Below are 25,587 nucleotides of genomic sequence, written 5' to 3'. Positions count from 1 at the left end.
GAGCAGAGTCGTGACCATAACAGAAACTAGTCAGTGTACAAAGTCAAAATCAGGCATGGATACAGACTAGTGAACTAATTATATGCCTTTTGAGTGTCATTGTCATCAAAAAAAGAAGAAGACATTTAGCAGCCTAAGTAACAGCACAAGGTATTCCGCCACACTCTAAAGACATGAACCATAGAGTATACATTAAGCCATTAGAAGCCCATCCATGACCAAGTCCACTGGGCTTAGGCTTAAGGTGTTCAACTATGGGCCCCACAGATTATCATACTTACAGGGGCAACTACTATGTTAGGGAAATTACTTCAGAAAGTCCAATTGAAGCTTGGCATTGCAGCTGGAGATTAACCATTTAGTGGAATCTGTGCTGGACATTATGTTAAACAGTGGTGTTGGAAACCAACTCCTCACCATATCATTATATGTTAATGTATTTGAGTGTTTTCTGTAGTAAATGGCGTGTGATTTGCATAATTAATAATGCTATAATTATTAAGGGTCTGCAAATCCTAAAAAATAACCAAAAAATTGAATTGTGCCTGCTCGTTTTAAGACAAAGGGAGATTGTGCTGGATAATAAATGTACATCAAAATGTTATTTTTTAATGTATGCAAGCAAAATAAAGAAAATGGGTCCTCAGAAAAACAGTGTAATGATTTTGTTAATAGAACACAAAGTGATTAAAAAGTCAGTAGAATTTTAAATTTAAAGTCATTGCAAAAATTAAAATTTTACTCTGGTCTGGTTACAATGAAATAGCTGAAGACCCCCTATGATCATCCTGTTCTACAGCTTGGCCTCGTAGACTAGGATTTGAGTTACCATTAGTAGTAGAAGTACCTATGTGACCCCTTGCTTCTTTTGTTCTTCCAGAAGCAAATCCCGAAAAATTCAACAGTCGTTTTCGTAACAAGATGTTCTATGCAGGGGTAAGTGTACAGAGTCTAACAATCTTGAATCTGTGTAATGGGCCAGCAGCGTCACCATTTTTGATATTGCAGAAAAAAAAACTGTCTCTTTTCTACAGTGGGGAAAATATTTATTTGATCCTCTGCATATTTTATAAGTTTGCCCACTTATGAAGGATCTATAATTTTTATTATAGGTGTATTTTAAATGATAGAGACAGAATATCAACCAAAAATCGAGAAAAAAAACACATGAAACAAATGCTATAAATTAAGTTTCAGTTCAGTGAGTAAAAATATTTGATCCCTAAGCAAAACATAACTTAGTGGAGAAAACCTTGTTGGCAAGCACAGAGGTAAGACATTTCCTGTAGTTAGTGACAAAGTTTTCACACATCTCCACACATAGCTCTTTGGCATTAACTCGACTTGGAGGAAGAAAAATGCTGACTATGACCCTAAAAACACCATCCCTACAGTCAAGCATGGAGGTTAAAACATGATGCTTTGGGGCTGATTCTCTGCTAAAGGTACAGGCCAACTTTGCTGCATTAAGGGGCCAATGGACGGGACCATGTATTGTAAAATCTTGGATGAGAACCTTCTTCCCTCATCCAGAACACTGAAGTTGGGTCGTGGATTGGGTCTTCCAGCATGACAATGACCCAAAACATACTGCCAAGGCAACAAAAGAGTGGCTCAAGGAGAAGCAGACCTTAATCTTATAGAAAATTTAAGGAGGGAGCTGAAACTTCGAGTTGCCAAGGGACAGTCAAGAAACCTTAAAGCAGAAGTCCACCCTAAATATAAAATCCCTAGCCTTGTAAAGAAGAAATCAGTATATATACCTTTTTTAAGCCGATCCGAAAAGATTCCACACTGAACTGTCATCTGTGGAGGCGGGTGCAGAGGACACAGCCAACAACGGAAGCCCCATATGGGTGACGTCAGTTCCCATTCATTTCACAGCCGTTGTTGGCCGTGTCCTCTGAAGAGCTTCCGCCGCTGGAGACTGGGTCGGATTGGCTTCAAAAAAGGTATGTATACCGATTTCTTCTTTACAGGGCTAGATAGGTTAGTGTTAGAGTCTGGATGCCTGTAGATGCAGTGATTTTAGTGTTAGGGTGGACTTACACTTTAAGATTTTAGAGAAGATCTAAGAAAAGTGGACCGAAATCCCCCCTGAGATGTGTGCAAACCTGGTCTTTAACTACAAGAAATGTCTTACCTCTGTGCTTGCCAACGAGGGTTCCTCCACCAAGTACTAAGTCATGTTTTTCTTGGGGATTAAATACATATTTTGCTCATTGAACTGCAACTTAATTTATAGCATTTGTTTTATTTGTGTTTTCTGGATTTTTGGTAGATATTCTGTCTCTATCATTTAAAATATACCTATGATAAAAATTATAGACCCTTCATTTCAAGTGTGGCAAACTTACAAAATCTGTAGAGAATCAAATAATTATTTTCCCCACTGTATATTAACAAAAATGTTAGTAATTTTTTGTTAACCTGCAGTTAGGTTATTAGGTCATAATGGGCCTGTCGCATCACATATCTGAAAGGAAAGTACCAATGCTTTCTAAAGCAGCCAAATGCAAATTGCACACAATAAAAGGGAAAATCCAATTGGGTGCAATGGGAAGCACAGACACGTTGAGGTGGGAAAAAAGTCTACTGACTAAAAGCTGAGATTGGAGCCATTGGAAACAACCAGTGATCAGTTGTTTAGAATCTACCCTCAAATGTTCACAACCACTCTTTTGGACCAAGAGGAATGCTCGTAAGGAAGCCAAATCTGCTGTTCATGTACCCTCGTAGGAACACTGGAGGTGCCTTCTTGAAAACATATAGTACAATATAGTATATACTGTGTGTGTGTATGTGTATATAGATATATACAGTATACTTATAAAGAAAACAGTAATTATAAGCTGATCCAGACAATCCAGCTGATCTCCATGTACCTTTTTGTCTTTCATTGTGAACAACCAAGCTTTTCCTTGTTCTGTTTCTCTACAGGCAGCTTTCTCAGACTTCCTACAGAGGAGCTCCAGAGATTTAGCCAAACATGTTAAAGTTGTGGTGAGCACTCATTCAAACTCCTAATTAACATTATATTTCTCTTGTAAAACATTCTAGTTCTATGGGGATCTTTGCTTTTATTTTCTGATTTACTATTGGCTGATTGATTGTTTTGATTAACCGCTTGCCGACCGCCGCACGACTATTTACTTTGGCGGTCAGCCCCTCACAGGCAAAGTGACGTAGGACTACGTCGCTAGCCTGTGAGGCTCTAGGGAGAGAGTGTGCGCCGCCGGAGGCGCGCTCCCGCGCGGTCACGGACCACCCCGCACGTGTGCCCGGCGGACCCGATGTCCGCCGGGCACTCGCGATCGTCCGTTACACCGGAAGAAAGGCAGGCGGCTAATGTAAACAAAGCCGCCTGTCATTCTTCCCTGTGTAAGAATGGAGATCACACGGTTCTACTATGTAGGACCGTTGATCTCTGTTCTTACACTAGTAGCCACAGCCAATCACAGTTAGAAACACGCCCCTAGGGACACACTTAACCCCTCCCTCTCCAATAAAGTTCTCACTCCTTCTCCTTCTCAACTCCTTCACTGTTAGTGTCATTTTTACAGTAACAATGCATATGTATAGCACTGATTACTGCAGTAATGTTACTGGTAACCCCAAAAGTGTCAAAAATATCAGTCAAGGGTCCGATCTGTCCGCCGCAATGTTGCAGTCCCGCAAAAAAATAGCACATCACCGCCATTACTCGTTAAAAAAAAAACAACAAAAATGACAAAAATCTTTCCCTTAGTTAGTAAACAAAATAACTTTTGCGCAAACCAATCAAAATACGCTTTTTGCGATTTTTTTTACCAAACATAGGTAGCATAAAACAAATTGGCCTAAAATGTTAAAAAATTTTGATTTTTACATTTTTTTTGGGGAATTTCATATAAAAAAATGTGAAAAATATTGTTAATTTTGCAAAATTGACGCTCTTTTTTTGTTTATAGCGCATAATCAAAAAAATCGCACAGGTGATCAAATACCACCAAAAGAAAGCTCTGTTTGTGGGAAAAAAAGGACGTCAAATTCGTTTAGGTACAGCGTCGCACGACCGCGCAATTGTCCGTTAAAGTCACGCAATGCCGAATCGCAAAATAGGCCCTGGTCAGGAAGGGGGTAAAATCTTCCGGGGCTTAAGTTCTTAAATGTACATTCTCACCTAGGTTTAAAGCAGTGCTAAACCCAAAAACAAGAATGTATTATTTTACAGCTTACCAGTTCTTAAAGGTGGTGGCTGCATTTGTGTGTTTTTGTGTGCCTTTTTTTTTTTTACCTGGGCATCCAGCCAATAATACACTTCCTGTTTTCGGGTGTCTCCACTCCACTGGAGAAGCAATGGAGACTCCTTTGGACAGCAGCATTGGCAATCTGAGGAGAGGGCAATGTTAGATGCACACTTTTAAAGCAGTTACAGCAATTGTTTTTCTTTTTCTTTTGAGATAAAGGATTTACAAATGAGTAAAAGCTAACCATTTTAATCACATGTAAATAAAGGGGTTGGATTCCGCCAATGTCAGTTCCTAATATGTCCACATGTCCATTAATTGTCATTGAGATGCAATGCCTTTCTAAATATACAGCAAAGATTTATAACCTTCTTAAGATGCTCACTCGAACCCTGTGCATAATATAATTTGAAGCACCCTGTTTTACAACCACTTTGTTTTGGTTTAAAAATGTTTGCAATCCTCAAAGGAGAGAGCGTATGCCAGTTTTCTCTTTAGATTCTAATTTTCTCTGGTCCACTGGGCACCACAAAGCTGTTTCTCCCAAAAAAGAATCCAAACCCTAACACAAGTTAATCAAGTTCTGCAAAGAACATGATGAAAAATATTGAATTTGCGGACAAAGTAGAAAAATGCTGATCAGCAGAGCAGGCTTGCTACAAAAAGGATATAGGGAAACTGAGCTATAATGTGCATACCTTACCTAGACCTAGACTAGTGTTAGTGCTGGCTCTTCCCTGATCGTCGGGGAATCCAGTCTGGAGATCCGCCCGCTTGTGTAAACAAAGCGGGCGGATCTCCTAAGTGACAAACAGTGACAGATTGCAGGGTTCAGCATAGCTAATAGTAAGCACCAGGCATACATTAACCCCTCCCTCTCCAATAAAATTAACCCCTTCCCTGCCAGTGTCATTTTTACAGTAACAGTGCATATGTATAGCACTGATTACTATAGAAATGTCACTGGTACCCCCAAAAGTGTCAAAAATGTCAGTCAAGGGTCCGATCTGTCCGCCGCAATGTCGCAGTCCTGCAAAAAAAATCACAGATCGCCGCCATTACTCGTTAAAAAAAAACACCAAAAATGACAGAAATCTTTCCCTTAGTTAGTAAACGCAATAACTTTTGCGCAAACCAATCAAAATACGCTTATTGTGATTTTTTTTTACCAAACATAGGTAGCAGAAAACAAATTGGCCAAAAATTTAAAAAAATTTAGATTTTTATATTTTTTTGGGGGGAATTTCATATAAAAAAATGTGAAAAATATTGTTATTTTTTCAAAATATACGCTCTTTTTTTGTTTATAGCACAAAAAATAAAAATCGCACAGGTGATCAAATACCACCAAAAGAAAGCTCTGTTTGTGGGAAAAAAAGGACGTAAATTTCGTTTGGGCAAAATCCTCCGGTGGTAAAGTGGTTAAAAAAGCTCAGTATGGCTTTTTTTTTTTCTGAGCTAAAATACAGCCCATTCATTGTAATGTGCCTATGCACACAGGTGCGTAAATGAGTGTCGGGCATTCTTTAGTAAGAACAAAATAGAAAAATCTGCATTTTTGGACAGTAATTTACGCCTAATGCGTGCAAATGCGAACAAATGAACGCACACGAACGTACTGTTGATCTGAAAAATGCTAATTTGCATATTTTACAAAAACACGAGAATACATTTGCGTGAAAAGATGCAAATTTGCGCAAACTCATATGCGCGGAAATGCACGCAAATTCGCGAAAATGCACGCATTTTAATAAGACAAATACGCCTGAAATTTACGGCTGAAAAAGGAGATACTCAAACAGGAGTATCATGTGTAAGAGGCCTAAAAAATTTTATATTCCACATATTTGTAACAATACTCACAATAAAAAATAAATGGAGAGAGTCAGATATTGAAAAGCTCATTACATACTTACTGATACGTTTTTCTTTTGTCTCCGTATTGCAGTGTGATGGGACTGACCTCACACCTAAGATCCAAGAGCTGAAGTTTCAGTGTATTGTCTTCTTAAATATTCCCAGGTGAGCTGTGCGCCTCTGAAGTGGTAAAAAAAAATAAAAATCCTTGGTCCTATCTTTCTTTTCTTTTCTTCTCTCTCTCTTTTTTTTTTTTTTTTTATTTCTTTTCAGTAACAAAGATATATTTATACAAGGTACATTGTAACTGAACAAAACAAGCTCTCCTTACACTTCTCTCCCATTTTGCAGATATTGTGCTGGCACAATGCCCTGGGGAAACCCTGGTGACCATAGAGACTTTGAACCTCAGCGCCATGACGATGGCTACATTGAAGTTATTGGCTTCACTATGGCATCTTTGGTAAGAAAAGTGGACTTTGGTCCACTTTTTTAGGAGAAATGTTGTTTTAAAATCACTGTTGAAATCGCTAAATACAGTCTTCTTTCCTAGCATGAATCGAGCAATCATTTGCAGTTCAGAAAATGATTCCAAACTAAACAGGTTGACTTTTTTCCAGCATGCAACTGCTCATTTATGCCTGTAGGTGGCACTGCAGAGCCAGAAATAGGACCTCACCTGAAATTTGGGAAAAACAAGCTGCATGGTGCCTGCTGTCTGACATGTACAGTTCTGTCACTAAAGGGGTATATTTATTAAGGTCAAAAATGGTTTAAACATCAAATTGGAAATAATATTAATGATCTTGGTAATTTTTCTGCTTATTTTTCATCTGTTGACTTTTATTACATTTATAAAGGCTCTCTGCTATTTTGCCACAGTTCTTTTACTCCACTGTTTGCCCAGGTAAATTGCCACCTTGCAGCACTGGAATCCCAAGCTGGAAACTGACTTTAAAGTTTCAAACCAAAGCTGTCAATGTATTGTTCAGCTTCCGCTTGTCGAGCACATTTCTGTGATTGATTACATTTATTGGTGGTAAATTGCTTAGCCTCTGATGATTACTTGCAGTTGTATTTGTGAAGCCTGGTCGATTAAAAGTGATTGTAATTGACTAAAAAAAATGGCCATGTGAATGACCACCATAAGATCATGGGAGAAACATCTGGCAATGACACGGGGCAACATGAAGTGAAATGAAATTTTTTTTTTTTTTTATTTATTACAGGCATGTTGTCAATTGACTTAGTCCTTTACTGAGTACATTGACATACTGTACATTCACAGCAGTTATTTTTTCTGGTATTTTACAAAGGCTCATACATTTGGGCTACATTTTGGGCTACCAATCAGACTTTATGTAACCAGGTTCATTGTGTGGAGTATATAAAAAAACAACTATGACCTCTGACAACAAGGGGCATATTTATAAAGCAGCGAATCTGACGTTCATCAAACATTTACTGCAGATGGATCATCCAAGTGCACGTGTTTAAATTAGAGTGCCACAAGAGAATGTTTGGTGAAAGTCACATTTCCTGCTTTATAAATAGACCCCAAGTATTCAGCACAATGCAAACTCACCCATTCAGTATTTTACCATGGGACAGGGGACTTTTACTTGAAGAATGGGAACCTTCTGTGAAAGATTAGGTTTTAAAAAACATTATTTTTAGATAAGATGCTTTCTCCTATTATTGTATACTAGTAGATACACAGCCATTATTTTATTAAGAGCCGGTTCACATTAGCGCGACTTGTCAGACGACTTGTCAGCCTGACAAGTCGCGCTCCCTCTCGGTCCATTGACCGCTACAGGACCCTTTCTATTGGGAGCGACACAAGTCGCTCCGACTTAGAAAAAGGGTCCTGTACTATTTCGGGGCGACCTCGGAGCGACTTGCATAGACTTCCATTATGTGAAGTCCCTGCAAGTCGCTCCGAAGTCGTGGTGCAATGTAATGCACAAGTCGCCCCCGAAGTAGTAAGGAGTCGTGTCGCGCTAATGTGAACCGGCTCTAAAAGATAAATGTTCCTTTAAGGCCTCATCGGCACTCGTGCATTTTTTAAACGCAGGAGAAGTTCTCTGGGAAGTGTAAACAACCTTTAAGGCTTCCTAGATCACTTTTCTTTGTGTTTAGATGTTCCCTCTTGAAGGCAGGTTTAGATGCGTTTATACATGTTCACGTGCATTTACATGCATTTAGAGTTCCTAATCAGATTCTAAATAAATAGAACTTCATGTTCTCTAAATGCTGTTAAACTGATCGCACCTGAATGCAGGTAAACACTCAGTGGGAATGGCACCATTGAAAAACCATAACCTGCATTTATATACAGTTAGAAGCATCCTATAAACGCATTTAGAGTAAATGAAGGTTTGATACTGCCAGTGTAAATGAGGCCTTAGAAGTGAAACTTGTTAAAATGATTGTAAAGTCTCATTTTTTTTTAGTTAAAAATAACAACTATGTCATACATATCTGCTCTGTGCAGTGGTTTTGCACAGAGCAGCCCAGATCCTCCTCTTCTCGGGTCCCTCTTCAGCGTTCCTGGCCCCTTCCTCCTGTTGAGTGCCCCCAAAGTAAGCAGCTTGCTATGGGGGCACCCAAGCCGAGCTACAGCTCTCTGTGTTCATTCAGACACAGAGCCGCTGCCCTTGATGGCCCCGCCCCTTTCTTTCCTCATTGGCTGACTGACTTTGATTGACAGCAGCAGGAGCCAATGGCACTGTGTTGCTGTCTCAGCCAATGAGGAGGGGTGATCCCGGCAACTGAGACACTCCCGCAACATCACTGGATTGAAATGGGGCTCAGGAAAGTATTAGGGGGGCTGAGCGGGGCTGCTGCACACAGGAGGCTTTTTATCTTAATGCATAGAATGCAATTAGGAAACCTTATGCTTTTACAACCACTTTAAATGTTGTTATTCTCAGCTTGACTGTTTAACCTAGACAGTGGTGGGGTGTTTTCCTGTCTGTCTGTATCCTGTGGCATTATTTATTGTGGAAACCAATGTGGAGAAAGCAAAATATTACAGAATACTGAATATCACGGTGGCATATAGTAGCCATTAGCCAATAGTATTTGTTACTTGTTTTGGAGAAGTATTGAACTTAGAACATGGGTGGTAAAAAACAAGAGGGGTCACATCTTGTTATCAGTTGCTGTGTTCATAGTGCCTTTCATGTAAAGAATAAACAACAGTGTGTTTAACATACAGTGCATCCGGAAGGTATTTACAGTGCTTCACTTTTTCCACATTTTGTTTCCACACCCCATAATGACAATGTGAAAAAAGTTTGTTTGAAATCTTTGCATATTTTCTAAAAATGAATAACGAAAAAATCACATGTAAATAAGTATTCACATCCTTTTCCATGACACTCAGAATTGAGCTCAGGTGCATCCGGTTTCCACTGATCATCCTTGAGATGTTTCTACAACTTGATTGCAGTCCACCTGTGGTAAATTCAGTTGATTGGACATGATTTAGAAAGGCAGACACCTGGTAATATAAGGTCACACAGTTAACAGTGCATGTCAGAGCATAAACCAAGCCAATGCGTCCAAGGAATTGGTAACTTTAGGAAAATATAGAACATTGGGTCTTTAAATATACCAAATAAGAACACATATAAATATAAAATGTATAATTGTTATTATTGTACAAAATTCTAAAAATATAGACAATGCTATTTTTGTTAAAAACAATAATACATAGAATAACCTCTTGATAATTTCAAGTTACATGGGTATCAAATATACATGTAAAGATAAGTGGTCTACGCATTTCGCGGGATCACCCACTTCTTTAGAACCATACATGTATTATTATATCTTAGACTCTTACTGTAACTAAAGAAGGGAAGAGAAAAGAAACAAAAAAGAAGAAAACAGCAACAAAATATCAGTATAGATCATTCAAGTTTCAACAAAAGCATATAAACCATATAATCAAAAACATTTTCAAAAAGTTAAACTACCTTTAGTGATCATAGAGGGGGGAGAGAGAGGGAGAGGGGAAAAAAAACCCAGGGCTCTTTCACACATGGAGTCCGTCAGACGGACTCCATTTTTCTCAGCGGTGGATCGATCCGCCGATCGCCCGCTGAGCAGGAGGATGACAGCTGCTCTCCGTGCTGTGTGCGGAGACACAGCTGTCTGGGCCCCATGCATCTCTATGGGGGAATCAGATGGGAATGGACCGTCAGTCCTTTCTCATCCGATCCCATCCGATCCACTGGACGGATGGAAAATAGGGTTTCCATCCGTCCAGATTTGACGGATCTAATCGGATCGGATGTCAGCGGACATGTCTCCGAGTTTGATAAATGAGATGTATTTAATTTTTACCCAAACAAATTATGCAGTACTTTTGAGAGTGTCTCCACAACTGCAGTACTCATGCAAGGTAGCTTTTGGTGCATTCTGATGAAATGGCCAATACATTTTTAGTAAGTGTAGACAAGAGTATCCAGAAGAAACCACACAAACCTGATTAGAATGTACTATTCCAATACAGATTGTAAGCTCCTACTCTGAATGGTGGATAGCAGGGGTAGGCAACCTTTTGAACATACTGTAGCATGCCAAAAAAAATTTTCAAAGAAATTAAGAGTGCCGGCTATATATAAACAAAAAAAATGTCAACTTCACACTCTCAATCACCAAAAGGAATTTCTATAAAGTAAATACGGTAAAAAGCTTGAATAATAGTAAGAAATGAAGATTGAGCTTTGAAAGATCAATGGTAAGTGGTAAAGTAAAGGGTAACTTACCCTTGTTCTAGAACAAGTAAGCTGCAAGGTATGCACAGTAAGGCTGAAATTAATATGCCAGCCAAGGACTTCTACAAAACATACAGCTGGAAATAAAGAGGTAATAGCGCTGATCCTAATAAAGTTCTCTCAGATTAGGTCCAGTTTCTGCACTTTCACACCTCAGTTCACCCCAATTCCTGCACCTGCGTACTTTAGATCACCCCAATTCCTGCACAATTACACCACAGATTACCCATATTTCCTGCACAATCACACCACAGATTACCCCAATTACTACACATCACACCTCAGATCACCCCAATTCCTGCAAATCACACCTCAAATCACCGCAATTCCTGCACATTCACACCTCAGATCACCCCAATTCCTGCACCTTCACACCACAGATCACCCCAATACCTGCACCTTTACACCTTAGATTATTGAAATTTCTGCACCTTCACACCTCAGATCACCCCAATTCCTGCACCTTCACACCACAGATCACCCCAATACCTGCACCTTTACACCATAGATTATTGCAATTTCTGCACCTTCACACCTCTGATCACCCCAATCCCTGCACCTTGACACCTCAGATCACCGCAATTTCTTCACCTTGACATCTTAGTTTACCCCAATACCTGCAGCTTCACACCTCAGAAAACTGATTCCTGCACCTATATACCTCAGATCAACCCCAATTCCTGCACCTCCACATCTCAGATCACAGTACCCCCATGCACATCTGCCCCACCACTGTACCCCCCCCACTCATCTGACACACGACTGCACTCCCTGCTAATCTGCTTCATCGGTTTGCCCCCTTTCACATCTCTTCCATGGCTGTTCCCCCCTGCTCATCTGCCCCACCACTGTACCCCACTTCTCATTTTCCCCACTGCTGTATCTCACTTCTAATCTGCCCCACTGCTTTACCTCCTTCTTGTTAGTCCCACAACTGTACCCCCCTTCTCTTCTGTCCCACTGCTTTACCCCCTGCTCATCTTCTCTACTGCCGTACCCCCCTGCTCTTCTGCCCCACCTCTTGTTCCCCCCTTCTTATCTGCTCCACCACTGAACCTTCTGTTAATCTACCCCACCACTGTACCCAGAACTGTACCTCTTGCTCACACTGCTGCTGTACCCCGCTTCTTATCTGTACCAAACACTGTACCTCCCCGCTCATCTGTTCCAGGCACTGCATCTCTCGCTCATTTATAATGGGCACTGCACCTCCCACTCATCTGTTCTGGGCACTGCACCTCCCAGTCGCTTGTATCACGCACTGCACCTCCCAGTCGCTTGGGCCTCGTACTGGACCCCCCACTATTTCCTAAAACTGTTCTTTCTGCTCCGCTGTTGCTTTCAGCACTTCCCGGAGGGAGTTCATGAGGCTGTGCATTTGGGGGCAAGAGCTGGATGTCCGCGGCAGGAATAAAGCGAAAAAAAAAAAACAGTTACAGGTGCCATGCTAGGTCAGTGAAACTGTCCAGGAAGCCAGCTTGTACCACTGAAAAATGCAGCACCTGCCTTCTTTGGCACACATGCCAAGGGTTGCCGACCCCTGGCTTATAGCTTACTATGGAGGAATCAGATTATGTCCAACTTTATAAAAAAAAAAAAAAACTCCATACTTCAAGCAACATCCTATCCATAAGTGGAAGGCATGTTTATGGCATGTAGGCTTTATATAGGCTGAAAGCTATGAGAAATGGTCCTCTCCAAACAGGATATGCTAATCAGCAGTTAAATAAGAGAACCAGAACCTTCACCAAGTGAAAGAGTGGTTTTGAATAAGTAGACAGTGACTCCACCCAAGACAAGGCCTCTGTGAACAGAGGAGATCCCCTACTTAGAAAATTATTCAGCAATCTAAACAAAGTAGTTGGGAACAAAAGAACTACTGCAACCTGAATATAGTATTAACCATATCGATGCACAACAGTATAGAAATAAAATAAGCTTTATCAATATTATAAAAATATATTAATGATAGCACATACATTCAATGTACAAACAGGTATTATGAGAAAAGGTCAGATAGTAATCCTGTTGAAATTGTGCACATATACCCAGGTATATACAGTTACTATTAGAGATACCTACAGATGAATGTTGCAGCAAAGTCTAGTTGCAGGAGTCCCTGAAGATGATGCGGTATATGTCTTTGTGTCAGAGACCTGAAGACAAGATCAGTGGTCACAGGGGTATCCTCCAACTGCTGTCTGACTAGCCTGGAATGGAACTTCTCACTGGCAGGAACTGTGGTGTGGAACTGGAACTCAGCCTATCTACTCTGCGCTTTAGTCCCTCCCAAGTAGTTTGTAAAATAACAAGAGGGATATATAAACTCTATTTCAATAAACAGGTTCACCTACTAATATACAGCAAAGTGGCCACACATACATAAACTGGAACAGACTTGGCTATCTGGCACTGTGCATGGTGCATGTGAAATAATAACAAGGACAGGTCAGAGATACTCTGTCTGTCAAACATATTTAGATATACACTCAGCATCTTCAGTTAATCTATTAGATCATAAGAATACTTGCATTAAATAGTCTCTTCTGGTCCAGAATTTAGCAGCATTTACAGAATATTTGTCTGAGACTTTCTCTCTCCACTTCTACCTTTTGGGGTTTTAAAGCCAACAACCCGGGGTAGAAGTGCAAACATGTACATGTATTTACAAATCAAATTTCTGCAACTGATTCTCATTCTCTTTTCTTTTGTTCCAGGCTGCTCTCCAGGTAGGTGGCCATGGGGAGAGGCTTCACCAGTGCAGGGAAGTGACTTTGCTGACGTACAAGGCCATCCCTATGCAGGTTGATGGAGAACCATGCCGTCTTGCCCCATCCCTCATCCGAATATCCCTAAGGAACCAAGCAAACATGGTACAGAAGAGCAAGAGAAGGACGTCGATGCCCTTACTTAATGAGTGAGTCACAGCGCTACCTCTGGTAACTCTTCAGAATGACATTGTGGGTTCTCCTGATTAAATAAAATGAAATTAAGAAAAAGCAGGTTGTTTGTTATGGTTACACAATTATATATATATATATATATATACACACTGGTCAAAAAAATTTCAGGAACATGTTTTAATCAGAGTATGGCATCGAGTCAATTAAACAATTAAACTCTTGGGATATTAATCTGGTCAGTTAAGTAGGGGAGGGGGTTGTTAATTAGTTTCAGCTGCTTTGGCTTTGAAATTAACAACAGGTGCACTACATGGGCAAAAATGAGACAACCCCCAAAACAGGAATAGTTTTGCAGGTGGAGGCCACCAAATTTTTTTTCCCTACTCCTTTTTTCTGATGGTTTTTCACTAGTTTTGCATTTGGCTCGGGTCATTGTCCCTACTATTAGCATGAGGCGATACCTGCACCCTATAGAGGTTGCACAGGCAGTCCAACTCCTCCAGGATGGCACATCAATACCTGTTATTGCCAGAAGGTTTGCTGTGCCTCCCAGCACAGTCTCAAGAGCATGGAGGAGATTCCAGAGACAGGCAGTTACACTAGGAGAGCTGGACAGGGCAGTAGCAGATCCTTAACCCATCAGCAGGACCGGTATCTGCTCCTTTGTGCAAGGAGGAACAGGATGAGCACTGCCAGAACCCTACAAAATGACCTTCAACGGGCCACTGGTGTGAATGTCTGTGACCAAACAATCAGAAACAGACTTCTTGAGGGTGGCCTGAGGGCCCAATGTCCTCTAGTGGGCCCTGTGCTCACTACCCGGCACGGTGGGGCTTGATTGGCATTTGCCATTGAACACTAGAATTGGCATGTCAGCCATTTGAGCCCTGTGCTTTTCACAGATGAGAGCAGGTTCACCCTGAGCACATATGACAGACGTGAAAGGGTCTGGAGAAGCCGTGGAGAATGTTATGCTGCCTGTAACATCGTTCAGACCGCTTTGGTGGTGGGTCAGTGATGGTCTGAAGAGGCATATCAATGGAGGGACGCACAGATCTCTACAGGCTAGACAATGGCACCCTGACTGCCATTCGATATCGGGATGAAATCCTTGTACCCATTGTCAGACCCTATGCTGGTGCAGTGGGTCCTGGGTTCCTTCTGGTACACGGCAACGCCTGGCCTCATGTGGCAACAGTATGCAGCCAGTTCCTGGACAATGAAGGAATAAATACCATTGAAAGGCCCCCACAGTTGAATGACCCAAATCCAATAGAACACCTCTGTGACATTTTGTTTCGGTCCATCTGACGCTGCCAGGCTGCACCTCAGTCTGTTCATAAGCTCAGTGATTCCCTGGTCCAGATCTAGGAGGAAATACCACAGGACACCATCTGTTGTCTCATTAGGAGCATTCCCCATCATTGCCAGGCATGCATACAAGCACGTGGGGGCCATACAAACTACTTAGTACCATTTTGAATTGCTGCAATGAAATTTCAGCCAAATGGAGTAGCCTGCTGCATCATTTTTTCACTTTGTTTTTTGGGGTGTCTTTGAATTCAGCCCTCTGCAGGTTGATCATTTCATTTCCATCAAACAATGTGGCATCCTTTCGTTCCTAACACATAACCAGTCCATATCAGTATAGATTTCCAGCATGATATTTTTCCCCATTTAGATCTGATGTGTTTTCAAAGTGTTCCTTTAATTTTTTTGAGCAGTGTATTTATATATTACAGAGGATCCCAGGGTACTTTGGGTTAGCTAAGGAGACTAAGAGACAACACAGGACTACTCAGATTACCGCTCTGGCTCATTTATAAATTTCATCTTGAGGTACTGAGCACTGGAAAACAAAATGTGGGGATCAGGGACCAGTCAGAGTGGTTCCCAATCACGTGATCACTACATCAGTTCTTATTGTCAAAAATTAAAGCCTTCAGTCTGCAGATGAACACTGACACCTACATGCTAGTGTTTGTTTGCACTGTTATCTTTTTAAAACACTTGCACTACTACAAAAACTAATAAAACAGTTCAAAGCTAAAAATAAATTATCACATAAAAAACTTTTCTCTTACGTCCTCCGACAGTCGCCGCCTCTTCATATTCGTCACTAATGGGGTTATTGACCTTTGCTCCGTAGGAGTAGCTAGGCAACAGAATATATTAATATCAAAGCTTTTAGCATATCCCACCCCCAGGGGGTGGTCCCCTCAGTCAATACCTCCTTGCTTCCTGCTTACCAACTCAGTTTCACATGCCTAGCTCAGGAGTACGCAGGCTGTTCCTGTGCTGGGGCTCTTAGTCTCAGACACTTTTCTCTTTTTTGATTTTATTTGAAGTTTTTTCTCTTTCTTTTACTTAGCTGTTTATTTCCAGCATTAGTTAGTTCTTCTGATGAAGATGATCGTGCGGAGCTGGGTCTCAGTCTGGCCACCCTGGATCCCAGGGCTCAGGGCCAGGGGCTTCCCAGCCTGCCATCGAGTGTTCAGCTTAGGTTTTGCCCTGGCACATTGAACGACCCATCCCTGTTCGCTGCAGGGATGCTATCGGTGAGGTGGCTACCTCACTGGACGCCATTGCGGTTTCGCACCGCAACTCCACTGCGTCATGCTTGCGACACTCCCTGTCCTCAGTACTGCGGTTTGGTCGCTGGAGCAGGCTCCCCACGCCATCCGGACTGGTAAGTGTATCTCTATGTGGGGACCTGTCTTTTTTGGGTGTCAGTCTGGGACTGTGTGACCCTGCATGTCTGTGTGGCTGCTGTGCTCCCTGTCAGCTCCTGTGTGCACTTGCTGCCTGTGTGTGGGCTGTGAGGGGGGGGCTCTCCCGCTCTACTGGGTGTCATATGAAGCAGTAAGATTTTAGACATGCTGTGCGGCGATCGCTGCGGCGATCCACCATTTTTCTGGGGCAAAAATTATGGTGGCAGGTCCTGTGAGGTACTGCACACGTTTTTGGCGCCAAACGCCGCCATTTTGAGCGGCGATCGATCCCACATGTCAGCGCCATGTTCTCTTTGCCCAGGGTTTTGTCCTCAGCCGAGCGGCCATGTTTGTGTAGCTTTGCAGAGGCTTCATAGGGGCGGTCAGTCTTGCATCACTTCCTTTTCCTCTGGGACAGCGATCGGTGCAGCAGCCTGTGTGAGCTCTCCAGGTTTTATATCTCCTTTTTTCCTGTATTCCTTGCCCAGTTTCTTATCCCTGTGGGGGTCAGCGTGTTCAGTGGGTGCGGTGGGCAGCGCTCGCCGCGATCTTAAAGGGGCAGTACCCTTTATTACTTATTTTGCTGGGGCATGGATTCTCAGGATTGCAAGTTTCCTCCCACCCTGGTGGGGGGCCAAGGGGCTGCTGCTTCCCCCGAGGGGGCTGATCTGGCCACTATTGTGGCAAACTTAGCTGCTCAGGTGCAGATGCTGGTGGCTGATCGATCCACAAAACGGCCCAGGGTGTCTATTTCCTCTGATTCAGAGGGCGATGGGGCTGCTATGGCTGGAGTGCCATTCTCAGGGTCTCACTCATCCCTGGACCTTGTGGGGTCTGACGGGAAGGCTGAGGTGGAAGGGGTTGATAATTCTCCCCCTGGCTCGTCTGAAGAGCTTGCACTCATGGATGAGTTGGTTGCTTCTATCAAGAAAACGCTGTATTTGCAGGATGAACCATGTCCTCCTGCTTTGATGTCCTCTTATGGGACGCAGAGGAAACGCAAAACATCGCAGGTTTTTCCTTGCTCTACGGAATTTCAGCGCGCGGTTGATGAGCAAAGGCGCAATTTAAAAAAGCCTTTTGCTGTGCCGAGTAGGTTCAAGCTGCGTTATCCCTTTACACCGGCTACTGATGAGCGTTGGTGTGTACCGCCTCAGGTGGATCACGCGGTGGCGATTTTGAATAAATCAACTGCGATCCCTGCTGAGGATACCCCGGTGTTCCGGGACCCGACAGACAGGAGATTGGAATCTCTGGCCCGTCATGCTTATACGGTTGCTGGCTCTATGCTGACACATATTTTTGCTTCCATTATGGCAGCCCAGGCTATTGCGGATTGGACGCAGGTGCTCAAGCGCACTCTGGTGGCTGACTCTGCCCCACCGTCAACTTTGGCTATGGTGGATCAGATTCATCAGGGTGTCATGTATTTGTGTGATGCGGACTTGGATTTAGTCCCTTTGGCGGCGCGCCTTTCTAGTGTGGCGGTCTTGAACCGTCGCCTGATATGGTTGAAATGTTGGTCGGTTGACCAATCTTCTCGCAAGACTCTGGCAAATTTGCCCTACGCGGGATCCCGCCTTTTTGGCGAATCTTTGGATACTCTGATAAAGGGTATTTCTGGGGGTAAGAGCACTCTCTTGCCCCAATCTCACAAGAATACGTTTGTTCGTGGTAAGAAGAATGCTTCGTTTAGGCCCTCTCAGGGGTCCTTTCGTGCCTTTCGGTCGCACTATAAGGGCAAGCCCTTCAAAGGCCAAGGCTCCCAGAAGAAGCCGTGGGCGGGTAAGCAGAAGTCCGGCCAGTCCGGATCCGCTGCCCATAACAATGCGGCCTGAAGGGGCGCCCTCACCCGTTTCTGGGGTGGGGGGACGTTTGCTCGGTTTTCTTCAACCCTGGCTGGACCGCATTTCGGGACAGGTGGGTTCAGGAAATCGTTCGATCTGGATACAAGATCGAGTTTCTCTCTCGGCCGGCGGGCAGATTTTTCCCCTCAAACCTTCAGCTGACTCTGGAGCGCTTGCAGGATCTGCACCTGGCGGTGCGGGACCTGCGGGCCCAGGGAGTGGTGGTTCCGGTGCCTCATCGGAACAGATTTCGGGGGTTCTATTCCAATCTGTTCACTGTGCCCAGAAAGGAGGGCAAAGTACGTCCGATTCTGGACTTGAAAGCTCTGAACCGCTTTGTGCGTGTTCGCAAGTTTCGCATGGAATCCCTGCGCTCGGTGGTGGCTGCCCTGGTTCCGGGGGAATTCATGGCCTCCATCGACTTGAAGGATGCGTACCTACACATCCCCATTTTCGAGGGTCACCAGAGGTACCTTCGATTTGCCATTGCGGAGGATCATTATCAATTCGTGGCGTTACCCTTCGGTCTCGCTTCGGCTCCTCTGGTTTTCACCAAGGTGCTTGCGCCGGTTCTGGCTTTACTGAGGGCCCAGGGCATTTCTGTCCTGGGGTATCTGGACGATATCCTGATTCGGTCCGCGACCAATCAGGGTCTGGTGAACGACCTGTCCATCACGATGCAGACTCTGCAGGAATTCGGCTGGACGATAAATTTTCCAAAATCGACGTTGTGTCCGTCGGTTCGTCTTCCCTACCTGGGGATGATTCTGGACTCTGTTCAGGTGAAGGTCTTCCTGCCGGAAGACAAGCTTCGGACACTTCAGTGCGAAGTCAGGTCCCTCAGGGACAATCAGTGCTCGTCCCTCCGGACGTGTATGAGGTGTCTGGGATTGATGGTTTCGGCCTTCGAGGCGATTCCCTTCGCCCAGTTTCACACACGGGAGCTTCAGGCGGAGGTCCTGGCCGTGTGGGACGGGCGTCCGCAATCTCTGGATCTGCGGATTTCGTTGAGCCGCCACGCCCGAAGGGGTCTTTTGTGGTGGCTCCAGTCCCCGGCGGTGTCGGGGGCAAGTCCTTTCGTCGATTGTCATGGACGGTGATCACCACGGAGGCCAGCCTGTCGGGCTGGGGTGGTGTTCTGGGCGTTTTGGTGGTGTTCGGGGAGGAAGCCTCCCCGATCAACATTCTGGAATTGCGAACGATAAATCTCTGTCTTCTGCGTTGGACGGACAGGCTTCAGGGCCGTCCAGTTCGGGTGCAGACGGACAATGCAACAGCGGTGGCCTACATCAACCACCAAGGGGGCACCAGGAGTGCCCGGGCGGCTCGGGAAGTAGCCGACATTCTGTCTTGGGCCGTGACGCACGTCCCGGCGATCTCTGCAGTTCACATTCCGGGGGTGGAAAACTGGCAGGCGGATTATCTGAGCCGCCAGACCCTGGACCAGGGGGAATGGTCCCTTCACCCAGATGTCTTCCAGATGTTGTGCGCGAAGTGGGGGTCCCCAGATGTGGACCTGTTCGCGTCTCGTCTAAATCACAAGGTGGAAAGGTTCGTGGCAAGGACGCGCGATCCTCGGGCAGACGCCTCGGACGCGTTAGTGACGCCCATGCATCAGTATCGTCTGATGTATGCCTTTCCACCGATTCAGCTGCTGTCCAGGTTCCTTCGCAGGTTGGCCTCGGAACCGAAAATGGTGATTCTGGTGGCACCGGACTGGCCTCGCCGGTCTTGGTTCGCAGACCTCGTGAATCTGGCGGTCGACGCTCCGTGGCGTCTGCCTCTTCGAGCAGACCTTTTGTCTCAGGGACCGATATTCCGTCCTGCTTTACAGTCGCTGGCTTTAACGGCCTGGCTGTTGAAAGGCAGGTCTTGAAGGATAGGGGTCTCTCCCCTGAGGTCATTCCCACTTTGATCAAGGCCAGGAAGGCCTCTTCAGGGAAGATTTACTACCGTACTTGGAAGGCGTATTTTGCCTGGTGTGAGTCCAGGGGGTATTCCCCTCGCTCATACTCGGTGTCGAGAGTGTTGGCTTTCCTTCAAACGGGCGTGGACCAGCGTTTGGCGTTGGCCACGATTAAGGGTCAGATTTCTGCTCTGGCCGTTCTTTTTCAACGTCCTGTGGCGTCTAACTCTTTGGTTAGCACCTTTGTTCAGGGGGTGCGACATTTGGTCCCTCCTAGGAGGGAGCCTTTGCCTCCATGGGATTTGAACCTTGTTCTGTCCGTGTTGCAACATGCTCCTTTTGAAAATATCAGGGAGATCTCGTTGTCTTTGTTGTCCAAGAAGGTTGCCTTCTTAGTGTTGATTACTTTGGCTCGCAGGGTGTCGGAGCTGGCAGCCTTGTCCTGCAAGTCTCCGTATTTGGTGATTCACTTGGATAAGGTGGTCTTGCGACCTAACCCATCTTTTCTTCCGAAGAGAATTTCTGAATTTCACCTCAATGAGGACATTGTCTTGCCTTCGCTTTGCGCGAAGCCTAAGCATCCGAAGGAGGTGGCTTTACATTCCTTGGATGTTGTTAGGGCGATCAGGGTTTACCTGTCATCGACCAAATCCTTTCGCAAGTCGGATTCTCTCTTTGTCCTTCCTGAGGGACCTCGGAAGGGCATGGCGGCGTCGGCTTCTACCATCGCCAAATGGATCAGACAGACCATTGAGCAGGCCTATGCTTTGAGGGGGAAGGTTCCTCCCGTGCCTGTGAAGGCGCACTCTACCAGATCTCTGAGTACGTCTTGGGCCTGTCATCATCGGGCTTCTGTGGCCCAGGTGTGTAAGGCGGCGACTTGGTCGTCCGTTCACACTTTCTCCAAATTTTACAAAGTGGATGTTCAGGCATCGGCAGATGCTTCTTTTGGCCGTAAAGTCCTTAGTGCGGCGGTGCCTTAGGGTCCCTTATTTGGGCCCTTGGCTGTTGGGGTGTTTTTACCCCTGAGTTACTTGTTTTTTCCTGGGTTGTTGCTCCTGTTGAGAACGTTTTCCTGTTGCCCAGTTGGTTCTCTTACTTTGGTAAGGTTCCTTTCTCTGATGTGGGTATTGCGTTGCTTTAGGCGCGGCTGCTGTTTTCCCACCCCTCATGTCTACACTGCTTTGGGACGTCCCCATTAGTGACGAATATGAAGAGGCGGCGACTTTCGGAGGACGTAAGAGAAAACTGAATTTTTGTAAAATCTTACCTGTAAAATTCCTTTCTCTGAGTCCTCCGACAGTCGCCGCCCCGCCCCTCTTTTGGGGGTTTGTTTATGTACTCTACTGCTATTCTACTGAAACTGAGTTGGTAAGCAGGAAGCAAGGAGGTATTGACTGAGGGGACCACCCCCTGGGGGTGGGATATGCTAAAAGCTTTGATATTAATATATTCTGTTGCCTAGCTACTCCTACGGAGCAAAGGTCAATAACCCCATTAGTGACGAATATGAAGAGGTGGCGACTGTCGGAGGACTCAGAGAAAGGAATTTTACAGGTAAGATTTTACAAAAAATCCGTTATTTGTCTCTCTTTCTCTTTTTATCTCTAGATATATATAACATTTTTAGGTGTGCAAATTAGCCCTAGCGTTAGTTTTTAAGTTAACTGACACATTTAGACCCTGCCAAGTTTGGTCTGAGCATCTAGGCATTAATAATGAAAAGGAGTAAATTATGGCAGACAGATAAACATGTGTAACATGTGAAAATAGAAACTATTATTATGCAATATAAACATCCGATCATTAAGTAAACTCCCAGTGCAGTAATCAACAATCACTTTAAAGCTGGGCTTTAGAAATCTTCACTTCAGGAATGCCTGTCCTCTTTCTGTCTCTGGACTTCCAGCACTGCAATAAAAGAAGAGATTTTTCACGGTTTACATTGCTTCTAACACGATCTGTGAATTGGGGGGGAGTCTGATCAGCCACAGGATTCTCTCTCCCCATTCACAAATTGAGTTATAATCCATGTCATTATTGAAAGAACTTTTCTCAATGGAGGAGGGGGCATGACCCCTTTGGACCATCTGTACTGCCTGAAGACCTAAAGCTGTTAGCCAAGTTCAGAGACAAGAAGAGGACAGCCATACCTACAGTGAAGATTTCTTCATGATCCAGCTGCATGGACAACATGAGACATATGTTATTACAGGTAAATAATGTGACTATATCTGTGGATTTATTTATTTTTTATCTTTAAATTAAAACATGTCAAATCAATGTTCAACAAGACCAGAGTTACACTTTAAAGTACAAAATTATTATATTATTGTGCAACTTTAATGTTGCGCAGTATTAGATCTACTACTGGTATGTCGAAATAAGATAGCATTTAACAATCAGTAAATTCTGGCTTCTTGTTCCATTTTTCACATCCTCATATACTGTTCACATGGACATCTAAATTGTTTACATATATGGCACAGATTCTGTTATTTTACTTGGATCGTACCTTGATGTCGCAATTTACCATCTGGGTACCAGTTGTCTGAATCCCTTGATGGGTTTTTATTTAGGCCGAATTTTCCTTAACAATTTATTCTGCAAATATAATGAAGCTGTTAATGAGATCTTCTATTTTCTAATTTGCTTTCATTTGGCAGAAAGATTTATGAGCCATAGAGAAGGATTAACATGTTATTGCAACTGTCCTTCTCCAAAAAGTCAATGCACCCCATTTAATTAGGCTGAGAGACTGCAGATTGTTAGAGAACTTTAGTCACTCAGTTATAAAATTTAATATTATGGGTTTTAATATAAAGGGCTGCTATAGACTTTCTGCAAAATGTGTGTATTTTGTTAGAAAAAAAGCAAAGGGTAATTTTTCCAATCACAACATTAAAAACATAATATGTTTTACTTACTGTCTGGTGGAATATTTTTGAAACATTAGAGACCTATACAATGTTAGTTATTTTTTTAATATAGTTTACCAATATCGGTGGCGAAACCAAGCATTTGCATGAGTACTTGTACTCGTGCAAATGCTTCAATACTAAAACCGATACCTTCATTGTGTGGGCTGGTTTGCTGTGCAATTTCAAAGCCTGGTCCAGTGTAATTTCGTTCAGCGGTTCAGAAATCGCACCTGAACTGGACTGAAATTGCAGTGGACTCTTTTCCAAATCCCACTGCGGCAGGCCCACACATATGTAAACAGGCTATAATAAAGACTCACTGAAACACACATGAAAACTGATGTGAAACTGATGTCTCTGCAAGTGAAATTTGTGCGGATTTCCCATCAGTTTTCATGCATGTATGGTGTGAACGAGTCCTAAAAAAACTGTCTCGTGCCACTAAAAATAGGTATTAGTAATTGGCATTGGTGAGTACTTGAGAAAAGGTATCGGTACCCCTACTCAGTCCTGAAAAACTGGTATTGGTGCATCGCTAGTCTACATTATGTAAGATATTTTTGGATGGATTGCGTACCGTCTGTTGCATCTCTCTAGGAGCCTGGATATTAAAGCTAAACTTCAGGAAAACAGCTAAATGAGCGAATAAAATACATAAAAGGAAGCTGTTTTACCTTTCAAAGGATTTCTTTTTCTTTCATGAAATTTACACAGCTCTGCCACACAGGACAGCCCTGTCTGGCAGGGCATAAGACTTAATTTCTGTCTTCTGCAATTAATATGCAATAAATAACCCCTTTAGGTCTTGGCCCCCTACTCCATTATGTTAAAGGAGAAGCAGCACACTGATAAACGCATCTCTGTATCACTCTGCTTTTCCCCACAATATGTTACTTTTTGGCACAGAATAGCTAATTTTCTCCCAGTGCTGCTTCTCCCACTCACAGTCTAAGCTCTGCTATACAGTGGACTGCAGGAGGCTGATACCAGGTCAAATTTAGGTGCTTGCATAAAAACACATATTAAACAATAAATTAATGAATACAGAGCTGCATTAATATGTGTCTTTTATATCTGTCTGGAGTTTAGCTTTAAATAAATTGACTTCCTCTGTAAAGTGTAGTAAGCAGGTACACTCTAATAGTCTCCTCTGACAACAGTTAGTCATAACATAGACCCTAACTACATGCCTGTTCCTGCTGGGCTCTGTCCTGTATAACTGTGCATGCAGATCACTTCATCAGTTGTGTAACACACTCCTTTTGTCCCTGTTAAACTATTGTGTGTCTGTCTCTCCCTCTTTCTTTCTCTCTCATGCGCCCTCACCGCTGGCTTTCCCCTTGTCTGTTTGTGCTGGCTTTGTGCTGTCTTGCACAGCATCCATAAAGTGCCCACCGCTGACCACCGACGTGTCTCCGCTCCCCCAGACTCCTTCACTGTGTAAGTATGTCACTCTGCTTTGTCATTATCGATGGGTGCCTCGCGCTCCCCCACTTCCAGAGCACTGCCCACTCCTTGCTGTGACTCACTTGTTTTCTTGCTTACTCGACATAGACTCATCATCACGGTGCCCCCACAAAGGGCTTTCTGTCCTTCCACTGTTATCTTCTCATGTTGTTTGCATGATTTGACAATATCCTTATTAAAGGGCCCTTTGACAAACTAGTTTGTATAAAAGTTACTCCTCTTAGGTAGAAAATAAGGTATGTGAAAGAAACAAGGGCAGGTAGGTGCTAGAAATATTGTGCATAAAGAGTACCTGTCAACCACGTTTTAATGCTTTTAAAAGTAAAATATTAGATATTGATGACAATGGATGCTGTAATAAAGAAAATGGGACTTTCTTTGCAGCATTTAAAACACAACCAAAATATATATATAAGCATCATATACATTTGTTATTAACAAAAGTCTAAGTTAATTTAAAATTAATTTGGAGAATTGTCTATCTATGTTTCATAAAGATATGTTTTAGTAAATACAATTGGCAATCTAATTATTTGACCACCTATAGCATAATAAGTAAACCACTTTAACATACAAGTTTGCCTTTGTTTTTACAATTATGATTCAGTGCTTTTCATGAAGTAGATCCACTCCTTCAGGGCCAAGATGCAGAACAGATTCCAAGCAGTTTGCAGTCAGTGATCTTAATGCTCATCTAAAATAAATAGCATACAACATAATAGAAAAGATATATGAAATCAAAATAACTCCATACTATTACAAAAATAATGATTTACAACACACATTAAAGTATCTATGTTATACATACAATTTGTATCAAATTAGATTGTGTTGTTAGTCACTGAGGGGGCAGAGACTAACAACACAATGTACTGTGGCTTCGCCCCTGATTTGGACAGTTTGGCACCTCTGGCCTCAGACATTACAAGCTCTGTGGTTTACACCATAAAGCGCAT

The 25,587-nt window shown here is 43.4% G+C and overlaps 1 protein-coding gene across 12 annotated transcripts in view; it reads left to right on the top strand.

The window, feature by feature from the left end:
• The window catches only part of DGKI (diacylglycerol kinase iota), a 533,441-nt gene that overhangs the window by 357,293 nt on the left and 150,561 nt on the right, over positions 1–25,587 (top strand). For 9 of the 12 annotated variants that reach the window (XM_082255058.1, XM_082255060.1, XM_082255059.1 and 6 more), the window contains 6 exons: positions 881–936; positions 2,941–3,003; positions 6,178–6,251; positions 6,438–6,549; positions 13,594–13,793; positions 24,542–24,604. In XM_082255058.1, coding sequence (XP_082111184.1) covers positions 881–936; positions 2,941–3,003; positions 6,178–6,251; positions 6,438–6,549; positions 13,594–13,793; positions 24,542–24,604 — 568 coding nt within the window. The remainder of the gene's footprint in view (positions 1–880; positions 937–2,940; positions 3,004–6,177; positions 6,252–6,437; positions 6,550–13,593; positions 13,794–24,541; positions 24,605–25,587) is intronic. The other 3 variants (XM_082255061.1, XM_082255062.1, XM_082255057.1) reach the window with 1 other exon arrangement.

This window comes from Pelophylax lessonae (genome assembly GCF_965119305.1).
Source record: "Pelophylax lessonae genome assembly, chromosome: 4".
NCBI lineage: Eukaryota > Metazoa > Chordata > Amphibia > Anura > Ranidae > Pelophylax > Pelophylax lessonae.
Note: the sequence above shows the minus strand (reverse complement) of the source record. Positions and strands in the feature narration are given on the sequence as shown.